At 48.6% G+C, this 27,215-nt stretch overlaps 2 protein-coding genes across 11 annotated transcripts in view; one reads left to right on the top strand and one right to left on the bottom strand.

Moving 5' to 3' along the window:
- Positions 1 to 4,422, top strand: part of SAR1B (secretion associated Ras related GTPase 1B) — a 28,674-nt gene extending 24,252 nt beyond the window's left edge. For all 3 annotated transcript variants that reach the window (XM_060093374.1, XM_060093373.1, XM_060093375.1), the window contains 3 exons: positions 988 to 1,091; positions 2,142 to 2,273; positions 3,785 to 4,422. In XM_060093374.1, coding sequence (XP_059949357.1) covers positions 988 to 1,091; positions 2,142 to 2,273; positions 3,785 to 3,901 — 353 coding nt within the window. In that variant the 3' untranslated portion in view covers positions 3,902 to 4,422. The remainder of the gene's footprint in view (positions 1 to 987; positions 1,092 to 2,141; positions 2,274 to 3,784) is intronic.
- Positions 4,423 to 21,110: 16,688 nt separating this feature from the next.
- The window catches only part of JADE2 (jade family PHD finger 2), a 48,002-nt gene continuing 41,897 nt past the window's right edge, over positions 21,111 to 27,215 (bottom strand). For 7 of the 8 annotated variants that reach the window (XM_060093363.1, XM_060093366.1, XM_060093362.1 and 4 more), the window contains 3 exons: positions 26,166 to 26,283; positions 23,350 to 23,478; positions 21,111 to 22,078 (listed from right to left, as the gene is read on the bottom strand). In XM_060093363.1, coding sequence (XP_059949346.1) covers positions 21,270 to 22,078; positions 23,350 to 23,478; positions 26,166 to 26,283 — 1,056 coding nt within the window. In that variant the 3' untranslated portion in view covers positions 21,111 to 21,269. The remainder of the gene's footprint in view (positions 22,079 to 23,349; positions 23,479 to 26,165; positions 26,284 to 27,215) is intronic. The other variant, XM_060093369.1, reaches the window with a different exon arrangement.

Genomic DNA, 27,215 nt, shown 5'->3' with positions numbered 1-27,215 from the left:
ATCCCCACCTGCACGTAGGTAACCCACCTTCAGGGCCCCGTGTAAATCCTGCTGCCTCCCCTGAGAAGCCACTCCCAGCTGGGAGTGCTCTCAACTATACTTACGTAGCAATTAGTGCGTTTGTATACATATCTGCAAGTTTGGAATGACTGTCTTATTTCCTCTACTAAACTTTCTGGGACTGAAATCCTAGTTATTTTTTAATATCCCCAAAAGGACTTAGTAGTATCCACCACATGGTAATTCATAAATAATGAACATTACAAAGCCTGTAGCTAGTGAAAGCACATTTGAGACATATATCAATTGTTTAAAATATACATAAACTAATTCCTGGAATATAATGATTAGATTTAGAACCTAATGGAGTTTGAGACTTCATTTCTATATTATTTTAAGGTACATTATAAAACTGAAGTCAGAAAAAAAAGTTACCTTCCCCTAGGGTGCCCCCCAAACTGTTTTCCCCTCTAAAAGAGAATGTCATGGCAAAAATTACCCTAATGGTTTCATAAACTTTAATTTCTGTTATGAGTAGAACAGTTTGCTTTATTATTTTAACTTAACAAGTCTGTACCCAATACTAATTTCCTTCTGTCACTGACTCCAGATTTATCACTGGCAAAAAACTGATAAACTAGGAATGTCAAAAAAATGATACTGCATATAAGAAATAGTAGTGGTCCCTCCAATGAACTTAATGTGCATCCTTGTCCATTAGTAGCAAATATTAATTCTTCTTCTAACATAGGAAAATTGGGGCAGAGTGAAGTATTTGACTTGACCACAATCAAGGAAAACCTGTTATTTCTTCTTTGGTCACCTGGAAGGATTTTGGCAATATTGGGTGAAAGATTAACTTGAGTATATAGTGAAGTAGCAGCAGCTAAGGGATAATTACACTTGATATCTTGTTGGACTCTTCCCTCAAACTATCTGCTAGGTTTGACCAGCAAATAAAATCTAACTCCTGATTGTTTTTATTAGCTCGAAGAGTATGGAAAAACTACCTTCCTGCTATCAATGGCATTGTATTTCTGGTGGATTGTGCAGACCATGAAAGGCTGTTAGAATCAAAAGAAGAACTTGATGTAAGTTAAATAATTAAAACTAAACATAGTTGAATCACTCTGGTAAGCCTGAGGAAATAGGTTGGATATGTAGGTATCAGAGTGTGGCTTTTTTGCAGCCTCTGATGTAACTCCTGACAATTTGTGGAGTTCTGAGATTATTCTACTTAGAATGTAGAGGGAGTAGCTTGGAGTAATTGTAGCTATTGAGGAGGTACTAATGCAGAGTTGCTTCCTGAAGGCTTGGGCTCACTCTGTACAGAGTGTGCCCTTGTAGTATATTTCATGTCTGCTGCATTCCTGTAGTGGCTTGGTCTGAAGCCCCTGGTCCTCCTAGGATGCTGGTTTCTTCAGGAGTTAGCCAGAACCTGGAAATGGCATAACGTGCTATCTTTGTCACCGCTCCCAGGAGTGATCAGGGCCATGTGTAGCCACCTCCTCTCCCGTCTCCCAGGTCACACGCTTCATAAAGGGGCTCAGAAGCAGTAGGCAAGGTCAGTGCTAGATCTGGGTCCACAGAGAAAGCAGGTCCATGATTTGATGGAAGGTCGACCTGACCATGCCTCTGCCTAGAGCAAGCAAACAAGTACTTATTCATGTGGAAAAGTCCAGATAGGTTCTCTGGTCTTGGAACAGGGTCAGGGAATTCCTGAGTTCCTACTTTGTGCCCGGCACTATGCATATTACCTCATTTAATTCTCAAGTTAACTCCATAAGGTAGGTGGTACTATTGCAAATTCTCTTTGAACTTCAATGAGCCTTATTGGTGTAAGATCTCACAACTCAAAAGCAGCAGAACGAGAAATGAAACCAGGTCTGCATGCTTCAAAGTGTTGGGTCTATTCACAGAGTGAGCACTTACAGAAGGAGACTTAGGGAGGCAGAAGAATTGAGCTTTGGGTTTGTTGAGCTCACTTGAAAATGTAGGGAGAGTTTGCCAAAGAAAGTTAGCCAAACTGATGGGTATGATAGAGAATGAGTCCTTGATGCCCATTTGGTAGCTTGTCACAATGAACCCTTTAGATGGTTTCATATCAACATCTTGTTGTTCATTTTGTTTTGTTTTTTCAGTCACTAATGACAGATGAAACTGTTGCTAATGTGCCTATACTGATTCTTGGAAATAAGATTGACAGACCTGAAGCCATCAGTGAAGAGAGGTTGCGAGAGATGTTTGGTTTATATGGTCAGACAACAGGAAAGGTAAAAAACAAAAAAAAAAGAAAAAATTTTGACAAGTGTGAATATTTCATTCAGTAGTACGAATATCTTTTTATTTTATTTATTTTTAATCTTCTGAAATAGTGTGTTCCCACACTACCCCTAACAGTAATCATGCTTATCGGTTTAATCGGTACAGTCTGGCTTCTTTATTTATTTATTTTTTAATTGGGGTATAGTTGACATACATTATACCAGTTTCAGGTGTATAACCAGATGTCTTTAAATTATTATTGTCCTACCTCATAAGCCCATTTTCATTTTTTTTCTTAAAAACTGTCATTTATACATTTGTGTCTTTTTTTTTTTTTTTTTTCCTTTTTGCGGTATGTGGGCCTCTCACTGTTGTGGCCTCTCCCGTTGCGGAGCACAGGCTCCGGATGCGCAGGCCCAGCGGCCATGGCTCACGGGCCCAGCCGCTCCGCGGCATATGGGATCCTCCCAGACCGGGGCACGAACCCGTATCCCCTGCATCGGCAGGCGGACTCTTAACCACTGCGCCACCAGGGAGGCCCCATTTGTGTCTTTTTTTAATGTCCTCATTTATTTTCTTTCTACCACTGAATGAAATGAAACCTTTTCTTGGTGATATCAAAAATGTCAAAGCCTATACTTATGAGAAACTAAATGAAAGCTTTCAAAGTTTTGTCATAATTTTTCAGAATTAGCCACTAAATAATATACTTGAATGTTTAAGCATACCAGTAGTGTATTTAGGCCCTCAGTTCAGTGTTTAAGTCCTGAGTTCACCACAGGTAAAAATAAAATGTAAACTTGGCCATAGCAGTGTTGGGGTTTTCTGAACATATGATTTATAGTAAGCTTTAAGACACATTATTTTTGCATTCATTTTTACTGGTATTTGTTTTGGGGAAGGACCTTAGTATTGAAAAATCCCAGAGTAGAGAAATATTGCAGCCTATGGAAGGAGACTCTTATGTTAGATATGGTAGACTTTGGTCTATTTTCTGTTTCTTCTTTTTAATAACTCAACTCCACATTAATTTTTTTTTTTTTTTTTTTTTTTGCCACGCTACATTGCATGTGGGATCCTAGTTCCCCAACCAGGGGTCGAACTGGCGCCCCCCACATTGGGAGCTCAGAGTCTTACCCACTGGACTGCCAGGGAAGTCCCTGCTCCACATTAATTTTAAGAAATGCCTTGTTTAGTCATAAACCTACTCAGAGAATGTTTGTTTTTAATATAAGCGAAGCCAGTTGTCCCAGGTAACTTGAATTTTTTCTAAGTCACAGATTATTTTCATTCTTGTGTGCCTCACAAGCTCACCTCTGTCCCACTGAGCAGACATCCTGTCCTCCAGTAGAGTGAGAGGAGACGTCCTGTGTGTTTAGGGGAGGGTACTTGGATGCCAAACAGCCGTGGCTTTATCACAGTCACCCTTTGTTCTAAGATGTATGAGCTGCAGTTCTGGGGAGTGGAGCTTTTATTTCATTAAGGGGTCATCCAACATAATGTCTATCTTCTCTTCTAGGGCAGTGTATCTCTGAAAGAACTGAATGCCCGGCCCTTAGAAGTTTTTATGTGTAGTGTGCTCAAAAGACAAGGCTATGGAGAAGGCTTCCGCTGGATGGCTCAGTACATTGATTAACACCAGCCCGCATCGGTTCAAGGTCTCACCATTCAGGCCTACTCAGAGATTTGATCACTCAACATGCATAACTTGAATTCAATAGACTTTTGTTGGTTAGAAAACAGATGGTTTTTAGATTATTAATATTTTATCAACCTAATTTGAGTGAGAATTGAAGACTGATTCAAGTAAGCTGAATATCACAATGTAGCTTTCTAATTCCATAAAAATAATTAGATTTTACAGTTTATAATCTGACATTACCCCCAGCACCATTTTTAAAGAGCAACTTTCCAGACTACCTTTGAAGCACTTTTTAACAATATGAAACTACAAATGTAAACCATATTTAAAAGTTCATCATGTTAAACTTTCTATGTACTTTTTTGGAACTAGTTTTTAAATTTTAGATTATGTGTCCACCTATCTTAAGTGAACAGTTAATAATTAGCTTATTGATGACTGCATGATGCCTTACAGTTTTCATTATTTTTTCTTATGCAAACGTCATGCAATAAAGCAAACCCTAATGTCTGGCATCCTTATTGGGCAAATGTTTCATTTTAATGTGTCTTATCTGGCTAGTATGCTCTGAAATTTTGTATGTTTACTATTATCTATATGAGGGGGTTACTGGGAAAGGAGACTGCTTCAGAATATTTAGAATAATGCTTAAGTTCCTAGAGGCTTTTGCATTTTCCAGGAGACAAGTTGTGTTTGGTTGTACCTTATACCACATTTATCTCTGAATCGTGTATTTTTATCTGTAACACTACCATTACCAATGCTGATGGGATCCATGTCCTAGTCCCTTGGGATCGGCCTTCTGCAGAAAAGCACATCTTCTGGTACAACCCAAGGTTAATTTTTGGTTTGATAGGCCCATTCCAGTTGTCTGATTCTGAAGTGCTCCGTCTTACTGGTTTGGTATTCTGTGCCTCTTCACTGAAAGTAGTGACAGGCACCAGTCTCCCCACATTTAGAGGTACTCCCCAGTCTCTTTATACTTAATGGTACTCTCCAGGGCAAACGACAAGTAGGATCTTGTGCACAGTTTCATCGTGGAGGGGAGCATCTGAGGAAAAAGAGCCTGTTCTCCTTCATTTGTCACTGAGATATTTGGGGATTTTGCTCCTGTCCTACACTCTTTTGCATTTTTGGCATATTTTATTTCTTGCTGGAAAGAAAATGAATCCATGTATTTAATTTTCTTTTTTTTTTTAATTCTCAGCTGGCTCTCACTTTATAGCACAAAAGGCTTTTGTTTTTAGATACAATTCTTGCCATGTGATAGTGTCTGCAAGCCTCATTGATAGGCTTTCTAATAAGATTTTAGTTAGCTTTTTGAAGTATTTTAATTTCCTAAGAAATTGAGTTCTTTTTTTCCATATGTCGGAGATTCCCATAATTAGCTGAAAGACAAGTGCCAAATATTTATTTTTAACGACTGTCAAGCTTAAGGTTTCCTCTCTTGGTCATAAACCAAGGTTTTATAGTATATTTAACCAATTCCGTTGAGAGTAGATTGCTCCAATTCCATAAAGAGTAATTTTAATATCAGAATTAGTGTTTTCTCTAGCTATTGTCCAAATCAGAGTTACTATAGTCCTTTCTGTCATCAATAATGTAATATATGAAGCAAATAAGGATTGAAGGATATGCCTGGAAGGAATTACCAGTTAGCTAAACCAACAAGGTCATTTCACCATGACATTTGGTTTTAGGAATTCACCTATTCTATTTCACTTTCAGCTTCCTTCTAAATGAAAACAAAAAGCTTTCTCCCTGCCCAGAAACATCAGTAGCACCATGGGAAAAGTAGCAAATGACGTTTCAGCCTCTTGGTTTATTCTGCCAGATATGTTTAAAGTACTCATTTTTAACGTCTTGACTAGACAGAACTAAGCCTTATTAAAAGTAATTGCCTCTTGTTGATGGTATCTTTTCAATATTTACAGGGACATGCCTTTCTTCAAGTATTTCCTAGTATCTATTGTGATAATTGAGAAGTTAATTGTGTTATAAATTGGTATAAAGGAAAAAGCTTACTGGTTTCTCTAGAGGGGATTTGCTTTCTGGTACAAAATATATTGTTCCAGAACTCTCATTCTAGGTCTGTCACTGGAATCAAAGGAACAAAGTCACTTTGTGGACCACACTAAACTGTGGATACTTCCCAATGATGTAAGAGTCTTATGGCCTGGACCTCTGGAAATGAAGCTGCACTTTCCTGCCAGCTCCAGGGAGATGGGCCTCAGAGTTCCCCAGCCATTGGGCTTACCATCTAGTTCTGAGAGCTCCTCAGAGCATATACACTGAGTCACTGCTTCCTTCAGGAGAAGCAAGTTAAGAGAATGCCAAGAAGCAGTAAAAGTACATGGGGAAAACATATACTCTGTATGTGCCTGTGCAAGTGTGCACATTTGCGGAGTAGTTTTTGGGTAAATGGTAGTATTGGGGACATAGGTTAATTTTGTTCCTACCACTGTAAAGTGTGAAAATGTAACTAACACTATTGTATACAAGTTAAGATTGGATTCCATATAAATCAGGAAGTGTTCAGAAGATGTTTTAAAATCTTAAGTCCAAAACTAAAAATAGATGGTCTCAGCTGGCTTTTGTATTTTTAAAGAAGAGCTTCTCAACCTCACACCTGTTTCAATGACTGCTGTTAATTATACTTTTGTGTAACTGTTCAAATTGATGGATTCCAGTTTATCTTGGTGAATTTTTAGATTGAAGATTATAGCATTTTTAAAAATTGGGGCACAGATATTTCCTAAAGCATATGAAAAAATATTCTTCACCATTGGCTTAGTTGACCCAGTATCTTTTGAGTGCCAAAGAGGTATGAATTCAGATATTGCCTGCATAGATCTAAATTTTAGTTTTGTGCGCCTGTGTACATATACAAATTTACTGTGGTTTACAATGTATACACAAAACATTTCTTTTCTTTAGTTTTCAACTGGCTCACACTTCGGTGTAGCGCTTTCCAGCACGTAAGCTACTTGTAAATCATTAAAATAGAGTAATATTTGATAATAGTGTTTCTTGCCTTCTGCAAAATGATTTAATTAACCCAGTATTTTCACAAGTTCCATCGTTAAAAACAGAATACCTCTAGTTGACATGATTTGAGAGTTTCAGGAGACAGGTTTACATTTTCTGAAACTGTACTTGGTATGTGACTCACCGTAGCATTTCAGTCTTAGTCACTTACAGGACTGAAGTTTGCAAGACTTCTCTTGCCAAGTAAATTTTGACCAGAGTACACTGAAAATAGCTAATATAAAAGGAAGTCTCTCAGAAAATCTTGTGTTGATTTTATTTAGAGTATATGGTTTGGATTTTTTTTTTCTGGCCTTGCCATGCAGCATGCGGGATCTTAGTTCCCTGACCAGGGATCGCCGTGTTCCCTGCATTGGAATCGTGGAGACTGCCAGGGAAGTCCCTGTTTGAATCATTTTAAATGTATGTAAAAGTTGGTGAAGCTTCAAAAAGTCTCCAAGAGAGCATGAAAAAAATAGAGATTAGCAAATATAAACTTCTGGATGCGAAATTAATAGGGAATTAAAGGTTTTCTATAAACATTAAAAAAAAATTTTGTAATAAATAGTTAAGAGTTCAGAAAACAGTATATCTTCAATTAAGGACTAAATTCTCAAAGCTCCATATTTATGTTTCTGGTCATTTCCATCATTGTCCTTTTGAAATGCAAATTAGTGCTCTTTTTTTTTTTTTTTTTTTTTTTTCTTTTTGCGGTATGTGGGCCTCTCACTGTTGTGGCCTCTCCCGTTGCGGAGCACAGGCTCCGGATGCGCAGGCCCAGCGGCCATGGCTCACGGGCCCAGCCGCTCCGCGGCATATGGGATCCTCCCAGACCGGGGCACGAACCCGTATCCCCTGCGTCGGCAGGCGGACTCTCAACCACTGCGCCACCAGGGAGGCCCCCAAATTAGTGCTTTTTAACCAAAAAAAAGGAAAAAGAAAAGAAAGAGAACAAGCTCTTAAACATAGGACTGTGCCTCTGTGTAAAGTGATTGGAATTTTGTTAAAACCATGTTTCTACTCTTGAACCCTGGAACAATTACCCCTCACATACCCCAGCCCACACCTGGATAAAAAGATCACTGAGTATAAAGGGAATCTACAGAGTCTGTTGAAGATGCAATTTTGAACTAATTTTTGTCCTCATAATTTGGAACATTAAGTAGTTAATATATTTAATACCTCTGGTTGATTGTTCCAGGCTTCGATCACACTTTTAAACAGAATCCAAAGTAATCACAGGAAAGTAAGCAAATTTATCCAAAGTAAACTTTGTTTCAAGAGTGCCCCCATCCCAAATAGATTTTAGGACAGAAATGGGAAAGGCTTTTGAGTGATATCATGCAGAATTATTTTCTGTGGAAAGGCCACACTGGAGTGGATGAATTCTTCAGCATGTATTTTAAATGAAGCGGGGGAATTAGATTTAATTTGTTTTAAATATTTGAGGGTAAAGGGAGGTGACAGTTATACAGTTTTGACATACAAGTTATCCTTGAAATTGTTTTCATTATCAAGTATGAAGATTCACATCAGAATGGCCAACTTCACAGGAGTTTCTGGATTCCCTGGTGCTGCTCCTAACCTGAACTTATAATCAGTTGCCATACTGAGGCAAGAGCACTCAGGGTGAATGTAGTCACATAACTTTAAAAGTGATCAAAGTGTTTTCCGCGGTGAGGCCTTCAGTATTTGACTGAATGCAGAGTATGTTGAAGTGGTAAGTCGGTGATAAGTTTTTCATCACTAACCTTGTTTGCACTTTTGTACACCACTGCTTGCACTAGCATCTTAGTGTGAATTTTAACAATTGTTTTACAGTGTATACAGATTGTTAAGCATTAATTTATATAAAGATGTTTGTTTACCTTTATATATTTTACAAAGAACAGCTATAATAGTTGATTAAATGTCCTTGATTTGTGTTTGTGTGTTATTTTGATTATGTTCGATTGTCTTTTCACCCCCTATGAATTTGAGTGTCAGGAATAGAAAAATAAAATGATTACCTGGTCTTTGAAACGCTCTGGTGTCAAGTCCCATTTTTACCATCCAATTGTAATTTTCATTGTGCTTATTAGAAATTTCTTGGACTTCGAAATTATTAAGATTATAGAACGTACCCTTTGTGCAAGGATTCCAAGGAACCTTTGCTTAAATTAAGTACCGAGGCCTAATTTGCCTTGTAAGACTGAAAACAACTCATGGGCACATTGTAGTAGGACTTACACAATGCCAAGTCAGTTGAAATGTGAAAAATAAGGCAGCTGGTTGGTTTTATCTACATCAAGGTTCTCTAGCTTTAGTATGCATCAGAATCTCCTTTGTGTGTGTGTGGTGGGGGGGAGCTGGCTTTAAAACACACAAGAAAAAAAATCCCACCAAAAATTGTGATTCAGTAAATCCGGGGTGGGGTGGAGGGCAGAAATCCAAATCTTCAACAAGGTTCTCAGGTTTTTCTGGTGCCAAAGTGTGTGGATTTTCATTTAGGAAAAACAGTAATATAACACTAAGTACTAGTAACACTAAGTGGTCATTGGCCAATCAGTGAAGAAAAAAATGTCTTATTTTTTTTTCCCCTGAGAATTCATTTATTAGTAAATCCTATGTCTGTGTAACCTGTAGTTGGTGGTTCTCAACCTTGGCTGCAATTCAGAATCACCCAAAGGCCAGGCCGCCCTCAGGAAGCAGACTTTTTTCAACTCCTCAGGTGATTCGAATGAAAAATTTTATCACTTTGTTAAGGGTTATCAAGCTACTTTTGAGACTTAAATCCAAATATAAAACCTTTCTACAGCCATCCCCTTAACCTTCCCACTAACAGTGTGCAGGACATCAAGCTTTGTGCTAACTCTTAACATAAACTATCATTCTATTACAGTTGGGTCCATCAAATGGAGATTTAGTATGGACTCAAGTTATTTGCTGAACTGAAACTAATAGGTAGTGAATGCACTGAAGGGATAAATGCTAAGAAAATAAAGTCCAGTTTATTTAGCTCATTTTCTTGAATTTAGCTATATAATATCCCACTAGACTATCTGATATTTGTACTAAAGCTACAAGTAATGCAATGTCATAGCCCCCAAAAGAGTGTGAAAAGCACCTTTTGGGGAATAGAGGAACTAGGAAACTGTAAAAGAAGCCCTTTGGGTGGTGGCCACCATCCTCCTAATTGAAAGGTGAGAACAACAGCTTAGAAACCTGATGATTAACAAAGGTCCTAAAACAGGCCCTGTTTCTGCTGCGTCCCTTATAAAGGGCTCAACTGGGGATTCAGTTAATTGACAAAGGTCAGAGCCTGTGTTTACAAAGCCTCTTAACTCAATTTATTTAAAATCAGACACCAAGACAATAATTTTCTGGCTATTATTTAGTAAACAAAGGAAGCCTTGCTTTGGAATGTGGATTTTGATTGGGAGCATTATGGTGAACCATTTAATATGTTTATTAAAGTCACTATGACTTCAGTGATGGCACTATGCCACTACAAACAAGCTGGTAATGTTGCAAAAAGAAAACTGACGAGCTTTCTTACCTGATTGTATTGAAAGGGCCTGGGTTAATGGGTAACAGTCCTCCAGTCAAAATCTTCACAGGTGTCATGTTTCGTGGCTGGTAAAAGTAAACAAAGGGAAGAAATAATTGGAGGTGAGGTACAGGTGGACAAAAACACTTGGGGGTCAAAAATGGAGATTTTTGTTTACTACTTTCTTGAGCTAAAAGGAACTGAATGTGAACCTCATCAGTGGAATTGTAGTCTCATTTCATCCGGGATTAGCAAAATCTCAGAAACTAGAGATTATAAACATTACCAAGTTACAGTACCATTTTTAGGGTTTTCTCCTAGCCCTTGGGTTTGGGTTGAGCTCTCTAGATCCACCTCTTGGTTGGGAAGCCACGCCAGATTGATTGCAGTCTAGAGAAAAGCATGTTGACTTTCCTCCATCCTAGGGACTTCACTTTCGAGAACTGAATGGCCAAGAGCCCCTCTTTGGGTAAGGGGCAGAACAGGAGAGTTCCAGCCCTGTTCTGGGCCTGTTCTGGGCCCCAGAGCTTATTTACAACTAGGGGCTCTATTGCATGGGGACACAGCTCTGACAGCTCCTGAAGGAAGCCACGCAACGCTGCTTTCTTTCCCGACTGCAGCAGATGGCAGTGGCACAAAGATATTTAGAGAACAGTCAGAGTCTTTTTCCACCTCAGCTTCTATTTGGGGCCAGGTTCAGAATCCACAGGCCTCTGGCAGTCGGGTGGCAGGGGGACCCCTCTTGGATTCTCTGGGGCCTCAATCTGCCTTCCGTCTTTGGAGAAGCAGTGCCTGACCCTTCTGATTACCTGGTATGTGGGCAGCCTTTGCCCACCACTCCACGCGCAGGGCTGGGCTGGGCAAAGTAGGAGGCGGGGTCCCTACTCACCAGGTTCTCTCTTTTTTTCTCTCTCTCATATACAAAACCTTACGTGTGGAAAACCGTTATCACCAGGGACTTTGCAAGTATTGTGCTGGCATTGGATTCAGGTTGGGACATTTGGCCTTACTTTCTGTCTGCCCTTCCACCAGTCAGTCAGCAGGAATTTCCTCAGCACCTGCCTGCTGGGGACTGGCATGGAATGATGAAAAACGGGCAGAGATCTGCCCAAGGCACCATGGAAGGCAAAAGGGAAAGGCCCCCAAACACCATCGAGGTTTCTAGAAAAGGGGCACCAGAGCTGAACCTTGAAGCTGTATAAACTGGCTAGTGGAAAAGGGGTGAGAGAGGATAGTGCGAGCAGACAGAACGGCGATGACAGAGGCACAGCAGAAAAGGGCACGCTGTGATGTGGGGCCAGTAGAGCCCAGAGCCTGAAGAGGTGCTGTGTGGAGAGCATCTTAGACGGAAATGTCAGTGGAGGGAAAGACGAGAACATGAGGCCTGAACTCAGAAGGAGGCAGAAGAGCGGGGCTGATCTTTCCCATCTTTCAACCTGCTTCTCACCTGTCATGATAAGTAGGCTACTTCTAACACTGATTCCAAAACCAACATTTTAGGACGTATGACCATGTTTTCCAACCCAAGGCAGGAGCCGGGGATCCACCAGGAGAACCTGCTCATGGGGCCATCAGATCAGGATACGCTATTTGAAGCTGAGAACATCTGGACAGACATGTATCCCCAAAATGCCACACTGAGCATGTGCACCAGAATGTGTGGCGCTGACAACGGAGAAGACACATGTTTGAGGTCAAAATAAGACACAAGCTGGAGCTGTTGACACAGTTACACAACCTACAAGACATCGGGCTGAGGGAGTGGGGCTCCCTGAGGGTAGTGCTGGGAGTGGGGGGCTGAGACCACATCTGTCCCTCTCTGACCCCCCTCTCCATGCACCTCTTACCTGGGACTGGCTTTGCCTGCACAGTGTGGGGATCTGGTGGTTCCATCCATCGAGCAGGAGAAGCGCAATAGAAGTAGATGAGGGGAGTACCCTGCCTTCTAATCCCCTAGAAAAGTCCTCTGAACTTGAAAAGTCAGGTGGGCAGGGTGTCCTAACTCATCACACAGCCCAAGGGCTGCCCAGCGAACACTAGACTGGACTTGACCTCTGTGGCTCCCGGGCTCAGAACCGCCTGTGAATAGAAACATCGTTTCAGAGTGACATTTACAGTTGAATTTAAGGAAGACATTTTTAAATTTAATACATATGGCTTAGCAGTGGGTTGCTTGTAAAGTGACAGGCTCTGGGCTTCCCTGGTGGCGCAGTGGTTGAGAGTTCGCCTGCCGATGCAGGGGACACGGGTTCGTGCCCCAGTCCGGGAAGATCCCACATGCCGCGGAGTGGCTGGGCCCGTGAGCCATGGACGCTGAGCCTGCGCGTCCGGAGCCTGTGCTCCGCAACAGGAGAGGCCACAGCAGTGAGTGGCCCGCGTACCGCAAAAAAAATAAATAAATTAAAAAATAAAGTGACAGGCTCTCTGTCACTAGAATTCAGAAGCTGTCCTAGAGAAGGTGGTGGACAACACGTGCTTTCATGCCCCCCACCCCCCTAAACACTGAGGTCCTGTCACCCAGATGTGGCTCCTCAGATGAGGGCCGAGTAGGACCCAGGACTGACGGTGCAGGTTGGTACTGGTTCCATACACTTTCTTGACCAGAAGGATGTGCTCCTGGAGGGCAGAGGGGTCCCTAAGATTTAAGCATCCCCTCTAGTTCCTGACGTCCCTACAGGGCACACTGCTCCCTTTGCCGTGAACCCATTTAGGAGTCTTACGTTGGATGAGGCAGCTATCAGGCCCGTCCATGGCAGCTCCTTCCCAAGCCTCCTAGGCTTCCTTCTGTAAGCTGATGAGCATGAATATTACAGCTGGCGTGTGGGAAACAAAGTTTTGTATACCAAGCACCTGTCGCCAGAACCAGGCAATCACCCAGAGTCCCAAGACAGCAGTTCAGAATATCCACAGGTGATGGTTTATTTTGCTGAGTCACTTTTCTTACTTGGCTTCTCCTGCAAACCCTGGTGCTCTTCCGAGTTTCGTGTTGCTCCCAACATTCGGTCCCTAGCAGTGGAACGTTCCTTCTTTGCAAAAGAGGGTGAGGGGCTTCCCTGATGGCGCAGTGGTTGAGAGTCCGCCTGCCAATGCAGGGGACACGGGTTCGTGCCCTGGTCTGGGAAGGTCCCACATGCCGCGGAGCGGCTGGGCCCGTGAGCCATGGCCGCTGAGCCTGCGCGTCCGGAGCCTGTGCTCCGCAAAGGGAGAGGCCACAACAGTGAGAGGCCTGCGTACCGCAAAAAAACAAACAAACAAAAAAAGAGGGTGAGGGCGCAGGACAGGAGGAATTCGGCTCCCTCGGGCCTCCTGGGTTACAAGGTTTCAGGATGGCCACCGAGGAACCGGGAATGCTGGGAAGGTGGGTGTTTCTCAGGCATAGGCAGCTGACTGGCACAGGCATCACGTGAGTGGCTTCCCTGATGAACACCAGGTGCTTACAACCCGCCCTTAGTCGGCCCCTCCCGGGCCGCACGTGGCCAGTCCCTGCCCTGCCCCCAGACCACAGGTGTTCTGCTTGGGCGTAGGAAGGCCCGTGAGAACTTGTAAACAGCGGGGCTTCACCTCTAAGATTGCGGGAGTCAGTAAACAAATCCCTCTGGCCTCCTGGCCTCTGGTCAGTCTGCCAGCGTTAGAGCACCCTCTGCCTAAACCGCTGTTCCCCCTCCCCTCACCCAGTCAGTGGTTCCTCATTCTGTTCCCTTCACATCCTTGCCCACTTTGTGACTCTCAGCCACCCTGCATGGTGGGCCCAGTAGGAACTCTCATCCTCATTTGACAGATGAGGAAAACGAGGCCCAGAAAGGACCAAAACACAGTCCCTAATTCTCCATTACCACAAGGCCCCCAGGAATCCGTTTCTAGTCACTTTCTCCTTTGTGGTGTGCTCATGGATGAATTCTCTGGACCTGACCGGCCACAGTTAGCTACTGTTAACTGAGGATGGAGGGAGCATAAGGGGGAATTGCCCACTGAACCCAAACCCCTAGCCCTGGACAAGCCCACCCTACAACTGCTGTCACCCAAATCACAGAGCCCCCCCAGCCCTGCCAGCGAGGCCTCGGCCCCATCCCCAACCCGGAGGACGGACACCTCAGCTTCCTTCCAGCGCCTGCAGGACCTGCTCAGTGCTTACCCCTGTCACCGTCCCAACCGGACCTTGTGTCTCACCTCATGATCACACCCATGGCTAATGCTATGCTCCTACTGACCCCTCACCTGGTGACAGATGAATCAGCAGCCATGATGGCATTCTGATTGTGTGAAAGCCTGCAGCATCTTCCTGCTCTTGCTCTGTCCAAGTTCCGTCTGGAGGCTCACGTAGCCCCCTCTGCCAGCCAGCCCCACCTCACCCAGCTGGCCTTAAGGTAAAATGAAGGGCCCCAGCAGACTCTCACCTGATCCTCACTGACCACATCCTCTGACCATGGACCCTCCCCCCAGGACCTAGAGAAAGCAGTATCCCCAACTTCTTGTCCCATTTTACAGATGGGAAAACTGAGGTACGTCAAGTCAATGGCAGAGAGCAGACTAGAACCCTGGTTTCCTCAGCCTGGGTCAGACATATTTTCCTACAGTGCTGTGCAAAAAACTGCAAGGGTTGGGTTAAAATAAAAAGAAGACTTGAGTTTGAGTTGGGGGGCCCAGGGGAGTCATGGGTGCTCTAGGAAAGGCAGAGAGGCCCCATGTGAACTCTTTTTTATTTTTTAATTTTTAAAATTAAAATTTTTTTTAATTAACAAAATTTTTTTGGCCGCACTGCGCAGCTTGCGAGATCATAGTTCCCCAACCCAGGCTTGCAGTCGGGCCCCCGGCAGTGACAGCACAAAGACCTAACCACTGGACCGCCAGGGAATCCCCTCTTTTTTTTTAATGTTTTAGAATGGCTTCTTTTTCCTTAACATTGTGTTTGTTGTTGCAGCAAAGCAGTCATACATTCTTAAATGTAGCAGGGTTACTTTTTTTTTTCCTATATAGTATTCATTCTAAAAAAAAAATTTGTGGCAAAAAAACCACATATCATCAGACATCAGGGCTGGGCAGCAGATGGCGTCCCAGATCCTACCCTGCAGGAGTTTCACAAGAACAAGGCAAGTTCAGGGTGGGCACGAGAGTCCCTCCCCGCTGCCGCGCAGTCTGTGTGTCATTGCACATGGCTTTGGGACTATCGGATTAAAGTTTGTCTCCCACACTGGCCTGGCCTCTGCAGAGGGGCATGTGGTCATCCCAGAGTCCTCAGGGCCCAGCAGCTGACGCCCCGTGAGTGCTGAATCAATGTGTGCATGGACGAAACGGCGGGAGTGGACACCTGGCCTCCCCTCGGATTCCTGTGCCATTGGCTCATTAGTACTTAGTTTATATCGATTGCAGCTTCAAGTGATCATATTTTGGATATAATGCATTAAATAAAATGTTATGAAAATTCATTTTACCTGTTTCTTTTTACTTGTTAAAAATGTGGCTACTAGAATTACCTATGTGGCTCACACTTTATTTCTACTGCACATTGCTGCTTTGGACCCACAGGTACCTTGACCTCTCCTGCCCCACAGCTTTGCAGCTGCAGGCCTGGCCACGGAGCCCCTGCATCACTCTTCTGGAGCACTGCGGCCAAGTGTGTCTGGATTGGGGAGGAGGGAGAGGCTGGGGTGCCGAGCCCAGGGCAGCTGGCCCAGAGAGCTGACAGCCCCAAACCACAGCTAGGGGTGCTGGCCGAGCAGGAGCCCCCTCAGTCCTGGGGCTGGTCCACCAGCACCTCATGCTGACTGCGGTTGAGGATGCTGAGTAAGCCCTTTTCACTCTCAGCTGGGTGCCCTGAAAGAACCCACACAGCTCTGTCAGACAGCGTTTCCAGGCCCCAGCAGCAGGGATGTGGCCCCTCAGTGAGGGACACCTCCCTCCATAGGCATTCAAAGCACATACACTCGCCCCAGGTTTCTTTCCATCACTTTTCTGCAACGGGGGGAATCACAGAACTTTGGATCTGGAGGTGCCCTCGGGGACTTACCTTCTATTGCATCAGTGAGGAAATGGGGCAGTTCTCTGTGGTTAACAACTAAGTCAGCGGCCCCAGAAGCTAGATTCCTTGAGTCTCAGTTCAAGCCCCTTTCCACACAGCCTACCCTTGGGCTCTCAGAGGAGGTTCAAAACCCCTCTGCACGTAGCTTAATCCATCTTTGCGCTTGCCGAGCCCTCTACCCAGAGCGCTTGTTGTCCCTTCCTCCCAGCCAGCTCCCCTTGGGCGAGCAACTAGTTAGTCTTCAAGTCGACGACGCCTGGAAGCCTGGAAGCTCCGGGAGGGCAGGGTCCCGGTGCCATCCACAGTGTACGACCCAGCACACTGGCAGAATGAGATGTATGCTCAGTAGACTAATTGTCAAGTGAATGAATGAATGCATGCATGAACGAATGGTGTTGCTTCCTCAGAGTAACCTGAATGCACCCCTGCCCAATCAGCCCAGGCCTCCATTGTACCTCCCAGTTCCCTCATTGTGTCCCTGCTGGTCTGTGAGCTCCCCCAGGGCACAGACAGATGGTGGCTGCATTCCCCATACTTTACAGAGCCTGGTCCGGAGTAAGTACTCAGAAAATAATGAGTGAAAAACAAGTCTGGGCAAAAGCCTTTCCTGATCTAGGGACAGAGGCCTGAGTTTCCTCCCAAACCTTCCCACTGCCCCAGGTAGGTGGCTCAAGGGGTCCCGACTTTAACACTGAACTTCACCTCTTACCAGGGGTGTGGCTTCGCGAAGCTCCATCATCCACTCTGAACTCCAGGGGATGAAAGCAGTGAGAAGAAAATGAAATATGCCCAGCCCCAGTTCATACTGAGCACTTGCTACGTCCCTTCGGACAGCCAGGGAACACTCGCTGTTTCACTGAACCTCTACCCCCCGCCCCTGGTGCAACAGAGCCTCACACCAGCCAGCACAGAAAACATCGCTTTATTAACTGCGTTTGCCAACACACGAGGAGTGCAGAGGGGTCCTGAAGACACGGGCCCTAGTTGGGGCTGGGCTCTGGAAGACCCCCATGAGTGAGCAGGACAGGATGGGACTGGGAGCTATGCGGCAGCGGCAACACAGAATCATGCAGGGCACGCGGGCACCGGCCACCCCCAGGCGGCCATACATTCTATTGCTCGTGAAGGGTAGCGAACATGGACAATGTACAAAAAGGAGAAATAGGTTTTTGCGTTAATGAAAAATACATTTTTTCTCTACAAAGGAATCTTTTCTAATACAAGAAAATAAATATTGCAACATAAGCCAAAAATAATTTAAAATTGCTCTTTTCAATATATTTTCAATATTTCTCTTGTATATTAACAAATGGCACATCACTTTCATTGAAACAAAGACAGAAGGTGTCTCCTCCTGTGACATTCATATCATCCCCCCACCCCGAGCCAATGTGGAGCACAGAGTATTGTGCGTCTGAGGGACAAAGTAGCAGGAAGTGCCTTAAAGAACAACCAAAGGTCCCAGACTCCAGCCTGGCTCTTTGGCCAATGTGGCCAGCTGGGCCAGGGGCATGGGAAGTGGCCTCCCCAAGGGCCTCGCTACAGGTACCCAGGCCATTCTGCAGAGCTTCAGGTATGGGCAGAGGTTGGCCACATCTGGCAGTAAGCAAGGAAATGCCAAACCCAGCTGCTGCCAATGTCTGTTAGAATCGAGCAGGTGATTCTCTAGGAATTGTCCCCCAAGCCCCATCGTGTGCCCATACACGACGCACACAGGTAACGCCTGCGCTCGGACACACACAAAGTGTGCTCTGGAACAGGCTCACACATCCGCAGTCCAACACCCATGTTTGGAAACCTGGGTGGCCTTTCCAAGGAACCTGAGACCTTCATACTGCAAATGCTCACACACTGTCACCGAGTCAGAGCTCATTTAATAAAATAAACCCTTCTACCTTTCTTCTCCTTATTTGTTCTAAAATACATTTATGATCCATAAAAATACTTTCCTCGCACATTATCCTTTCTCACTGTGATGAGGGGGAAGGAGGTGGGCAGTGGGGACTGGGAGGGAGGTGATGACAGCCCGGATGAGTTCCAGAGCAGCTTCTCCCTCCCTGAGGAGGGCCAGTGAGTGTGGGCGGATACGGTCAAGCGAAAGATCTGCCTCAGCCTCTGGTCTGGAAAAGGCCTCCTGCCTTCTTCCCAGCTTCCCATCTTAAACTCCGAGGCGGCAAAGCCATCGGCAGGCTGGAAAAAGAGCGAAGGGGCTGTGGCTAATAGCAGAAAGGCCAGCAGTGGGAACCGGTATCCTTGTCGTCTTTGCAGCCCGGTGGACATCCTAGGGGTGGACGGCTGCCTGGCAAGGACAGCTCTAGGGCGTGGCCTGGGAGACCCTGGCCAGCCAGCCGTACAGACACTTGGACTCCGTGCAGGATGTGGGCCCCAGGGATAGTTCAATCCAAAGCAAGAGCCAATCGGGAAAAGGGTCGGAATCCAGAGGCCGACTTGAGTAGAGGCCCTCTGAAGAGTGCTGGCTGCCTGGCCTGGCCCACCCAGTCCAGACCCTGGCCAGACCCACTACCTTCCCACCCTGGTTCTCTCCCTAACCTCACCCCCAGGGAGCCCAGACTCTGCCTCAGGATGGATGAAGGGTAAACAGGCAAGTACTGAGTCTACTGGACCCGAGCCATTCCTGGCACCCCCCATCCCCCGGCAGAGTTTGGTTGTTCTTTAAAGCTCGTCCCTTTTGCTTCCTGTGAGGTCAGACTGAGCAATTCAGCACAGACAAGGTTGTGGCCCGAGGTGACCCGAAGCACGGGGAAGGAAGGTCTATTCAAAGGCAGTAAACAGAGAATGGGGTTGGGACGCTGATGCTGACACTGCACTGGCCACTACTACCAAGGCGGGCGGGCAGGCAGACTAAACTCTACATGGTAGCTCATGCCATCCCAACGCCCAGAGTCCTCGAAGCCCACTCCGAGTCTGCTCCGGCTGGACAAATCTGTCTGACCCTTTAAACTTAGTCCTTGTCTTTGTTTCCTGTTTTGATAAAATTCACATGAAACTGAGTGTCGATGATCATGTCACTGTCGTACCTTGAAAATTTGGAGTCGGGGATGGGTGCTCAAATTGCTTCCCCATCCCGCCGATTTGCGCTTTGTGTGTCACGAGGGGCAACCCCATGGCAACACTTTTGCCACGCTGGTTTCGCCATCAGTCTCCTCCCACAGTGAGTCTCAGAGTTCAGGAGAGCTCACAGTGGGCCAAGCCTGGGGATCTGAAATCCAACACCAGCAGCAGAACAGCATCCTCGTCCAAGAGCTTGCGCTCGCCTCTTGGACGTGTGCAATGAACATGTTTCTATACTTGGTTGCTAAAGAGCTCCATTTAAAAAATAGTCCAAGTGACAAGTTGTCAGGTCCAGGCTGTGCTGTATTATGGTCAAAATATTCTTTGGCATCCACAGAATGATTCGACTGATTCACTGGACTTTTGCAAGGTTCTTGTTGGAGAAGTTCTGGCTTTACCAGTGGCAGAAGTGATCCAGGAGTAATTCATAAAAGAAAGAAAAACACGTTTTCACTGAATTCCTTTTTTTGTTTGTTCCCTGAGCTGTCACCCTGGGGCCACTCCACTGAAACTCTTCAGAGCTACTACCTGGGACCTAGAGGGTGGGGTGGGAAAGGCAGGATGGTGATGGTGGGGAGAGAGGGAATGTCTGGGAAAGGGGGTTAAGGCTCGGAGGGAGAGAGGAACCAGGGAGATCCAGCAAGACTTAAAACAGCCCCAGCAGGCCGTCACTGATGCGTCCTGGGCCCCGGGATCCCACTGCTTGTTGGAAAGAGGAGTTTCCAAAAGGAAACCGAGGAAGAAGCTCATCTCTTAGCAGGACTGGGAAACTTGAAAAGGCAAGTGGTCTGGTCTGGTCAGCTATCTGGGAGTGATCAGACCTCGGCCGAGACTGGCCCCGAAGGAAGGAAGGAAGGTGGAGTCCCAGAGCGATTCTCTGCAGTGGGCGAGTCTGAGCCCCACGCCCCCCATCTGGGCACTGGCCCTCCCTCGCAGCCCTCCGCCGGCACTGGCGGCTGGCTGGCTGGGAGTCCCCTGAGAAAACGGCACAGCTCAGGAAGGATTCTGGGAAGCCCTTCCCAGAGCCGCCGGGCTGGGCGCTGGCAGGGGCAGAGCAGCAAGGGAGTGGAGGGTCACGGGGTGGGCGGGCAGGCCTCAGATGATGTGGGTTGATCGGGAACGGCTGTGGTTCCCTTGGAACCAGCAGGCCCTCTTCGCCCCCTCAGTGCTTTCTCGTATAAGCTCGTTGTGCTTGTGACAGTGAGTAGACTCTGGCTGGGTATCACTTATTATGCTTCCTTGGGGATCAGTGGAGTGCAGCAGGACCCCCCAGATGGACCCCAGTGGGATTTGGGGGCAAGGTGGGACAGGCCCTGGGCTGGCCCATCTGCCATAATAATGCCCAAATGACACTCTGTGTCACCCAGTGGCAGCGGGCTGGAGTCCTGAGCTCTTCTTCACCTTGCCTACGTGTAGCCAGGAGCCCAGCAATACCGCATGGGCCGGGCGGGGATGCTGCCGCGGCAGGGATGGTGCCCAGGACCTGGTGTGGTCCTTGTGGACAGAGCCATGTAAGGAATCCTAATGTCCTAGGCCAGCACAGAGGAAAGACAATAGTGTGGAATTCGAAACTCTCTTTATATTAAAAATAAAACCACAACAGAGTGGCAGCCTCAAGGGTCTGAGACACTCAGCAGAGATTGGAAATGGCAGTTGTGACTGGGCTGAGGCCTCGTGGGCGGACCAGAGCAGGGCCCAGGACAGGGGTAGGGGGTGACTTAGGAGGCCAGTACCCCCATGCGGACCACCTCCTCAGCCCCTGCTTCCCGGGGACCCCGCTGCACCCCGCTGTCCTCGGCCTCCACATCTGAGTCGCTCATCTCCCCGTCAGAGAAGTAGCCATCAGTCTCCGTGTCAAAGTGTAGGCTGACCTTTGGCCTCTCGGCCACAGCAGAAGGCGGTCCTGTCCCAGCATCAGGCCTGGCACTTGGCGATCTCCGGGTTCCCCTGCTCTCGCGGGGCGGCCGGAGCCGGCCTGAGGGCTTGGGACTCGCCGTAGGGCCAGGCACTTGGACATTCGAGTCGGCAGCCGCTGGGGCTGCCTCGTCTGGGGTCTCGGGGGCCAGCGGTGGGGGGCTCTCGGGAGCTGCTGGGATGGGACAGTCCTCGGCTGTGGGACTGGATGGCAGGTGAGAAGGCGTTCGCCGTGGTGGCTTCCTGGCAGGTGGCCCCTGACCCCCCTTGCCGCTGCCAGCATCCTGGCCCCAGGGCTTCTTGGGGGTTTTGTCTGGAGTCGTCCGTGAACCGGGCCCATCCTGCGGCGGTTTCTTCCTGGCAGGCAGGCGGGTGCGGCCACGGGTCTTCCTGGCAGGGTCGCCAGGTCGCAGTGAGGGGTCCCGCATGAAGCTCAGCAGCGTCTCCTCGTCCTGCAGCAGCTCCTCCGACAGCAGCCCCGGAGCAGGGTCCTCGCGATGCCCATTGTTTAACGACCACTCGCTCATGGCCATGTTCTCTGCCGTGATCTGCACCGACTGCGCCAGCCAGCTGTTGAAGAAGGTGCCGTCGATGGGGAACGAAGTGGACAGGCCTGGCCGAAGGGAGAAAGAAGGCAGGTGAGATGCCAGCAGGTGTGTGTCCCACTCTCCTTCAGGAAGCCCTCTCTGACCCTCCCCTGCACACCACCGTGCCTTCCTCCCTCTTTCCCTCTGTGCTAGACCGTTGAGTTATCTTGTTTCGTCCATCCATCCTGCCAACACCGCCAAAAAGCAGGCTCCGCACCAAATACCCCTCTCCCCAGAAGGACGTCCTGCTCCTGGGACAGGCTTCACAGTTTGAGAAGCAGAGCGTAAAGTGAAAATGTGGGCTCCCTGTTCAAAAATTATCAAGAATTTCAAAGTGGCAACAGCAGAGCATGAAACCAAGCGAGGGCCCTTCGAGATTGCACAAGGTGGACGCCCAGGCCTGCCCATCACCCTGTATCCTGGGGGCATAAGGGATGGAGGAATGGAGGAAAGCGCCCTCAGGCCACCAGGGGGCACTAGATTTTCATGTTGTCACTTCTCAGAGCTTCCAAAGCGGGTAACTTGGATATGGGCGTCGGGCGTGAACCAGACAGCAAGGTATATCTGGGTAGAAGGTCCCTTTTGGATGTCAGGGCCAGCTCCAGCTATGGGCCCTCCCTCCTTTACTGAGGTCTTGGGAGGCAGCAGCTGGTGAGACTGGGCTTCCCATTAGATACCAAGTGGTTTCCTTCCTGAGACTGAGGAAAATAAAAGATGACCTGGGGCTTCTACACTAGAGGTGAGGTTGGCAAGGGGACACCACCCCTGCCCTGAGAAGTGCTCTAGAGGAAGCATGTGACATCCTAGGAGACAAAGCCCAAGGCTGAGGGTCCCTCTAGGACTGCTGTGCTTAACGGGGCCGCAGTAAATAGGTTTGTGACCATGAGATGGGCTGGGCCAGGGCCACTCCTCTGGGTCTCTCTGGGGGGCTCTCGGAAGATTTGCTGGGGCTGAAGGGAGGCCCACTTGAGGACATTCTGGCAGAGGGGGACAGGGACAGAGAATTATGGCAGGCCCTCACCTCCCAGCATGATGCTGGGTTCCTGGAAGGGCCAGGATGGCCTAGCAGTCCCTGAGCTCTTGGGCCCAGTCTCCAGTCTACAAAAGAGGAACTCTCAGGATGCCAGATCCCAGTCTCCTTTATGGCTGGAAGGAGTGCGTGGGCAAGCAAGGGCCTGGCTACCCCTCTCGGGCGTCCCACTCTGCAGCCGGGATGCTGGTGGTCCCCATGGCCTTTTGAGGGGAGCTGCAAGTGGAGTGATGGTATGAGCCTGGCTGTGTGCGCCAGGCCACTCACCAAGCTGCCCCAGGACTGAGTCGGACCCTGCCTTCACTTTCTCTTTCTTCTCGGGGCTGCCCTTCGGACCCTCGCGGCCTTTCCTTTTCGAGTCGCTCTTCTTGCCCTTTGCTCTCCTCCCAGACCGCTCTGTGTCAGGGAAAGAGAGAGCAGGAGGGAGATGGTTACCCCAAGCAGCCCGGCCGGAACTAAGACCACTGTGTGGCATCCAAGGAGTCCTCCCCATCAGCCAGTGCCTTGCCTTCTGGGCCACCTCCTCCTGCCTCTGTGGTCCAGGCTCTGAGCCATGTGGGACCTGGGATAACTGGGGCTCCAGTGAGTTGGGGAATAGCTAGTGTGGGAGACAGGGGTAACTGCCCTTGAGGGGCTTGGTGAGGGGCACAGGGCCACGAGGAGGGTGGAAGACTGCTTTGTAGGACCTGGACTGCAGTTTGATCTATATGGCCTAAAGATCTCAGGACAGAGTCCTGGTGGGTGGGAAGGCTGGAGGTGAGTGGACAGGGCAGGGCCTTAAATGCCAGGCCAAGGAGCCAGACCTGAAGGCGGACAGGACACTCCGAGGAGTCAAGAGCCTTGGGTTCCACTCCTGACACAGCGGTCAGCGCCCTTGAGCAAGTCCCCTGCCTTGCTCTCCTGGTCTGCTTTGATGGGAGACTCAGGGTACACACCTGGCCCTCATATCATTTTAGTCCATGACCACACGGGTCTGGGGAGCCGTAGAACACAATGCAGCAGGGGAGGGACATGTTGTGGTGGGGAGCTGCCAGGAATCTTCTCCCAGCTTCTCAGCCAGAGGCTGGAGGGCTTCCTGAGTAAGCGTTTAAGAGAAGGTTGAGGAGTGTGGCCCCAACTCCGGGAATCTCCCCAGTCTGCTGTTAATTCCCTGTGTAACCTCAGGCCAGGCCTCAGTCTTCTCATCTATCACATGGGACCAGTGCCTAGATACTTCAGAGAGAGGCTTCTCAAGTCTCCCACTGCCCTCACCATGGTCTGAGCTCCTTCCAAGGGCACAAGACCTTGCACATCTGACCCTGGCAACCCCTCGGCCTCACTTCAGACATTTTCCTTCTGCCCTAGTTGCAGATATGCCAGTTTCCTTCTAGTTTCTCTAACAAGACAGCTCTGGCTTCCAGGTCTCCAAATATGCAATTTCCCTGCCCTGTCCTTCACCTGGTTCAGCTCACAGCATAAATACACCGCCCCTGGGAAACCTTCTCTAGCCCTCTGGCCAGACAGGCCTCAGCAATATGCCTGTAGCCCATGTCTCACCCCACGGGTCAAGCGTCACAACACTGAGGGCATCAGCTTCAAGCAGAGGCAAACTGGTCTTCTCTCCAAATGCCCTGCCCTGACCAAAAGGTGGCCTGTGGCTGCCACTCGGGTCTAGGAGCTGCGAATATCTCCAGACTCAATGCGGGGATGCTGACCCTCCAAGCTCCTGACCATGGTTCTGGAATCCTGTGCCTGTGAGCACTGCACACCTTACCACTCTCTGCTGCCTTCCTGCAGTTGAATGTGTGGCCATAGTGAGTCCTAAGAAGGCTGAGATGTTCCGGCAACACCACCACCGTGAAGCCATCCCTGATACCTCTGTCCCTGCACTGGCACCAACGGTAGCCCCTTGGACGCCACTTTCCTTTGTCTTTCCAGGTGGTGAGCTCCACGAGGACAGGGAGCCTGTCCATTCCGTCCATGGCGGGGTGCTCGCAGTGCCCAGCACAGAGCCCGGCATCCTATCTACACTCAATCAGTGCTCGCCGAAGGAACCGACAGATGAGAGGGAGCCTGGAAAGGTTGGGCAACCAGGAAGCTGCCATAGTCCTTGAGGTACACGGTCAGCCCTGACCTCTACATGGCTGTGACCCACCGTGACCCAGCACCTGTCCTGGGCAGTGCTGGCTTCTGGGGCCAGAGTAGGTGGTGATTCCACAGCGCAGTTGAGGCAGCCAGCTCTTGGGCAGGGGTGGGGCAGTAGCAGGTTCTCAGTCACTGGCTCTGGTGGTGGCCGGGCAGCTCTCCTCCTTCTACTCCAGGCCCAGCCTGACCCACAGGCTGACCTGGCAGTGGCAGCCCCTGGCTTAAACATCTCTCCATCCAGCTATTTCTGCTGCATACAATTCAACATTAGAGTACCATTTTCTGGGCTAAGCATTGCCTTCCTTAACATGTAAACAGTCCAGGAAGGGCCCTGTTGTCCAGCAATATCCACAACTAATAAGTAAGACCACTGTCAGAGCTTCTTTGACCTTTGATTTCCAGATCTGTTAAATGCATGTGATGGCAAAAGCGTAAGACAGAGGGAAAAAACCGTTGGCCCAGGGCCTGAATCCTATCAGACAGGGTCCGGGAAAACAAATACACAGGTCCTCTTCCACCTCTGGGGCAGCTGCCTTCTTCAGAATCGAAACGCAGGCACACAGGGGTTCAGGGAAGCTCGCCAGCTTGGGCCCTTCCTGCCCCAGCACCAGCACAGAGCCGCTGGGACTTCTGGTTTGTACCTGTTCATGTGCAATTTCCTCCTGAACCACTATGGCCCAGCACTGCCTGAGCGCCCTGTGAACCAGAAAGCTCCCCGAGGGCAGGCCCGATGTCCACATTGCATCTTTGGCTCCTTGCCTGCCAACACACATCTAGGACCCCGGCAGGCTCCCGCCTGGGCCTACTAACTGGATACAGAGGGTAGGGGTGGGGGCCAGTGGCCCCTGACCCTGTACACATGCCGCACCAGGCCCCGAAGACGCACATCCTCCCTGGGACCCAGCCCTTTGAGGGCATGCACAGGAGGGGTGGCAGTGGTGGGCAGGGGGGACGCCTACCTCGACACAGATCCTGTTCAATAAGTTTCATCTGCAGGTGGAATATCTGCTCCTGGAGTTTGCAGATGGCGTGTTTCGTTCTCTCGCGCCTTGTCACCATGTAGCACAGATTTCTAACCTGAGGAAACACAAGAGAGGTTTTCCACCTTACTCACAAGCAACCACCAGACCTCCCAGCTCTGAGGGGCCACCACTGCCTAACCTGCCCAGGACATCTGGGAATCAATACCCAGGCCCTGAATGCATCCTCAGCCCTGAGCTGCAATACTCTGATCCAAAACATGGGGCCAAGGCTGTGTTTTGGATCAGAGCCAGCAGGGAGAGCATCTGTGGAGCTCAGGCTGGCGACTCTGCCTTCCTCTTCTTGGCCTAAACTTCCGGGCTGAGTCATGCCAGTGCCCAAGGCCCTTCCAACGTGGCTGCCCTGCCCTGTATACACAGTGCCCCAAGGCTTGTGGAGGCCTCGAGAGGTCACCAAGTTCACCCCTTGGCTCCTGTCCAAGGCTTCTTACCATTGAAAAAACTTCAGCCACAAGCACCCGGGCAAAAACCACCTCCTATCCTGAGACACGAATGACCGGCACATGAGTAGAGAGAGCTCCAGCAGAATAGCTCTGAGCGGACAGGCTGTCCCTGATGCACTGGGGTCCAGCCTGCAGCTGACCCGTGTCCACTTGCTGCACTGGCCCTGAGCCAGGCCCACAGCTGCTCTGGTCAAGGGCCCAAGTGCGCTCGGCCATATTCGCTCGGCTAGAGACAGAACTCCTCAGGGGGAAGGGCAGGGCCTCTCTGACTCCCTTAGGCCAGCTAGGAAGAGCCCCTTAGGGCCTGGGGGAACAGCTTGCTTAGCCCATGGGACAGGGCCCACCCTGTAGCTGGTCTGGAAGCACCTGAAGGATGGGCCACGTTGCTCCCTGGCCACCTGGTACCTCCCTCTGCCCAGCGTGCCGTCTCTCACTGGCTGCTCTCAGGGTTCATCACACCTCTGGGACCAAGACCAGGCCTCCTGCCCATCAGGACACTGCCTTGCTCTGGCACTGTCTTCAGCTT

Source organism: Mesoplodon densirostris, chromosome 3, assembly GCF_025265405.1.
Source record: "Mesoplodon densirostris isolate mMesDen1 chromosome 3, mMesDen1 primary haplotype, whole genome shotgun sequence".
NCBI lineage: Eukaryota > Metazoa > Chordata > Mammalia > Artiodactyla > Ziphiidae > Mesoplodon > Mesoplodon densirostris.
The sequence above is the reverse complement of the archived record's forward strand: the minus strand, read 5'-3'. Positions and strand labels throughout refer to the sequence as shown.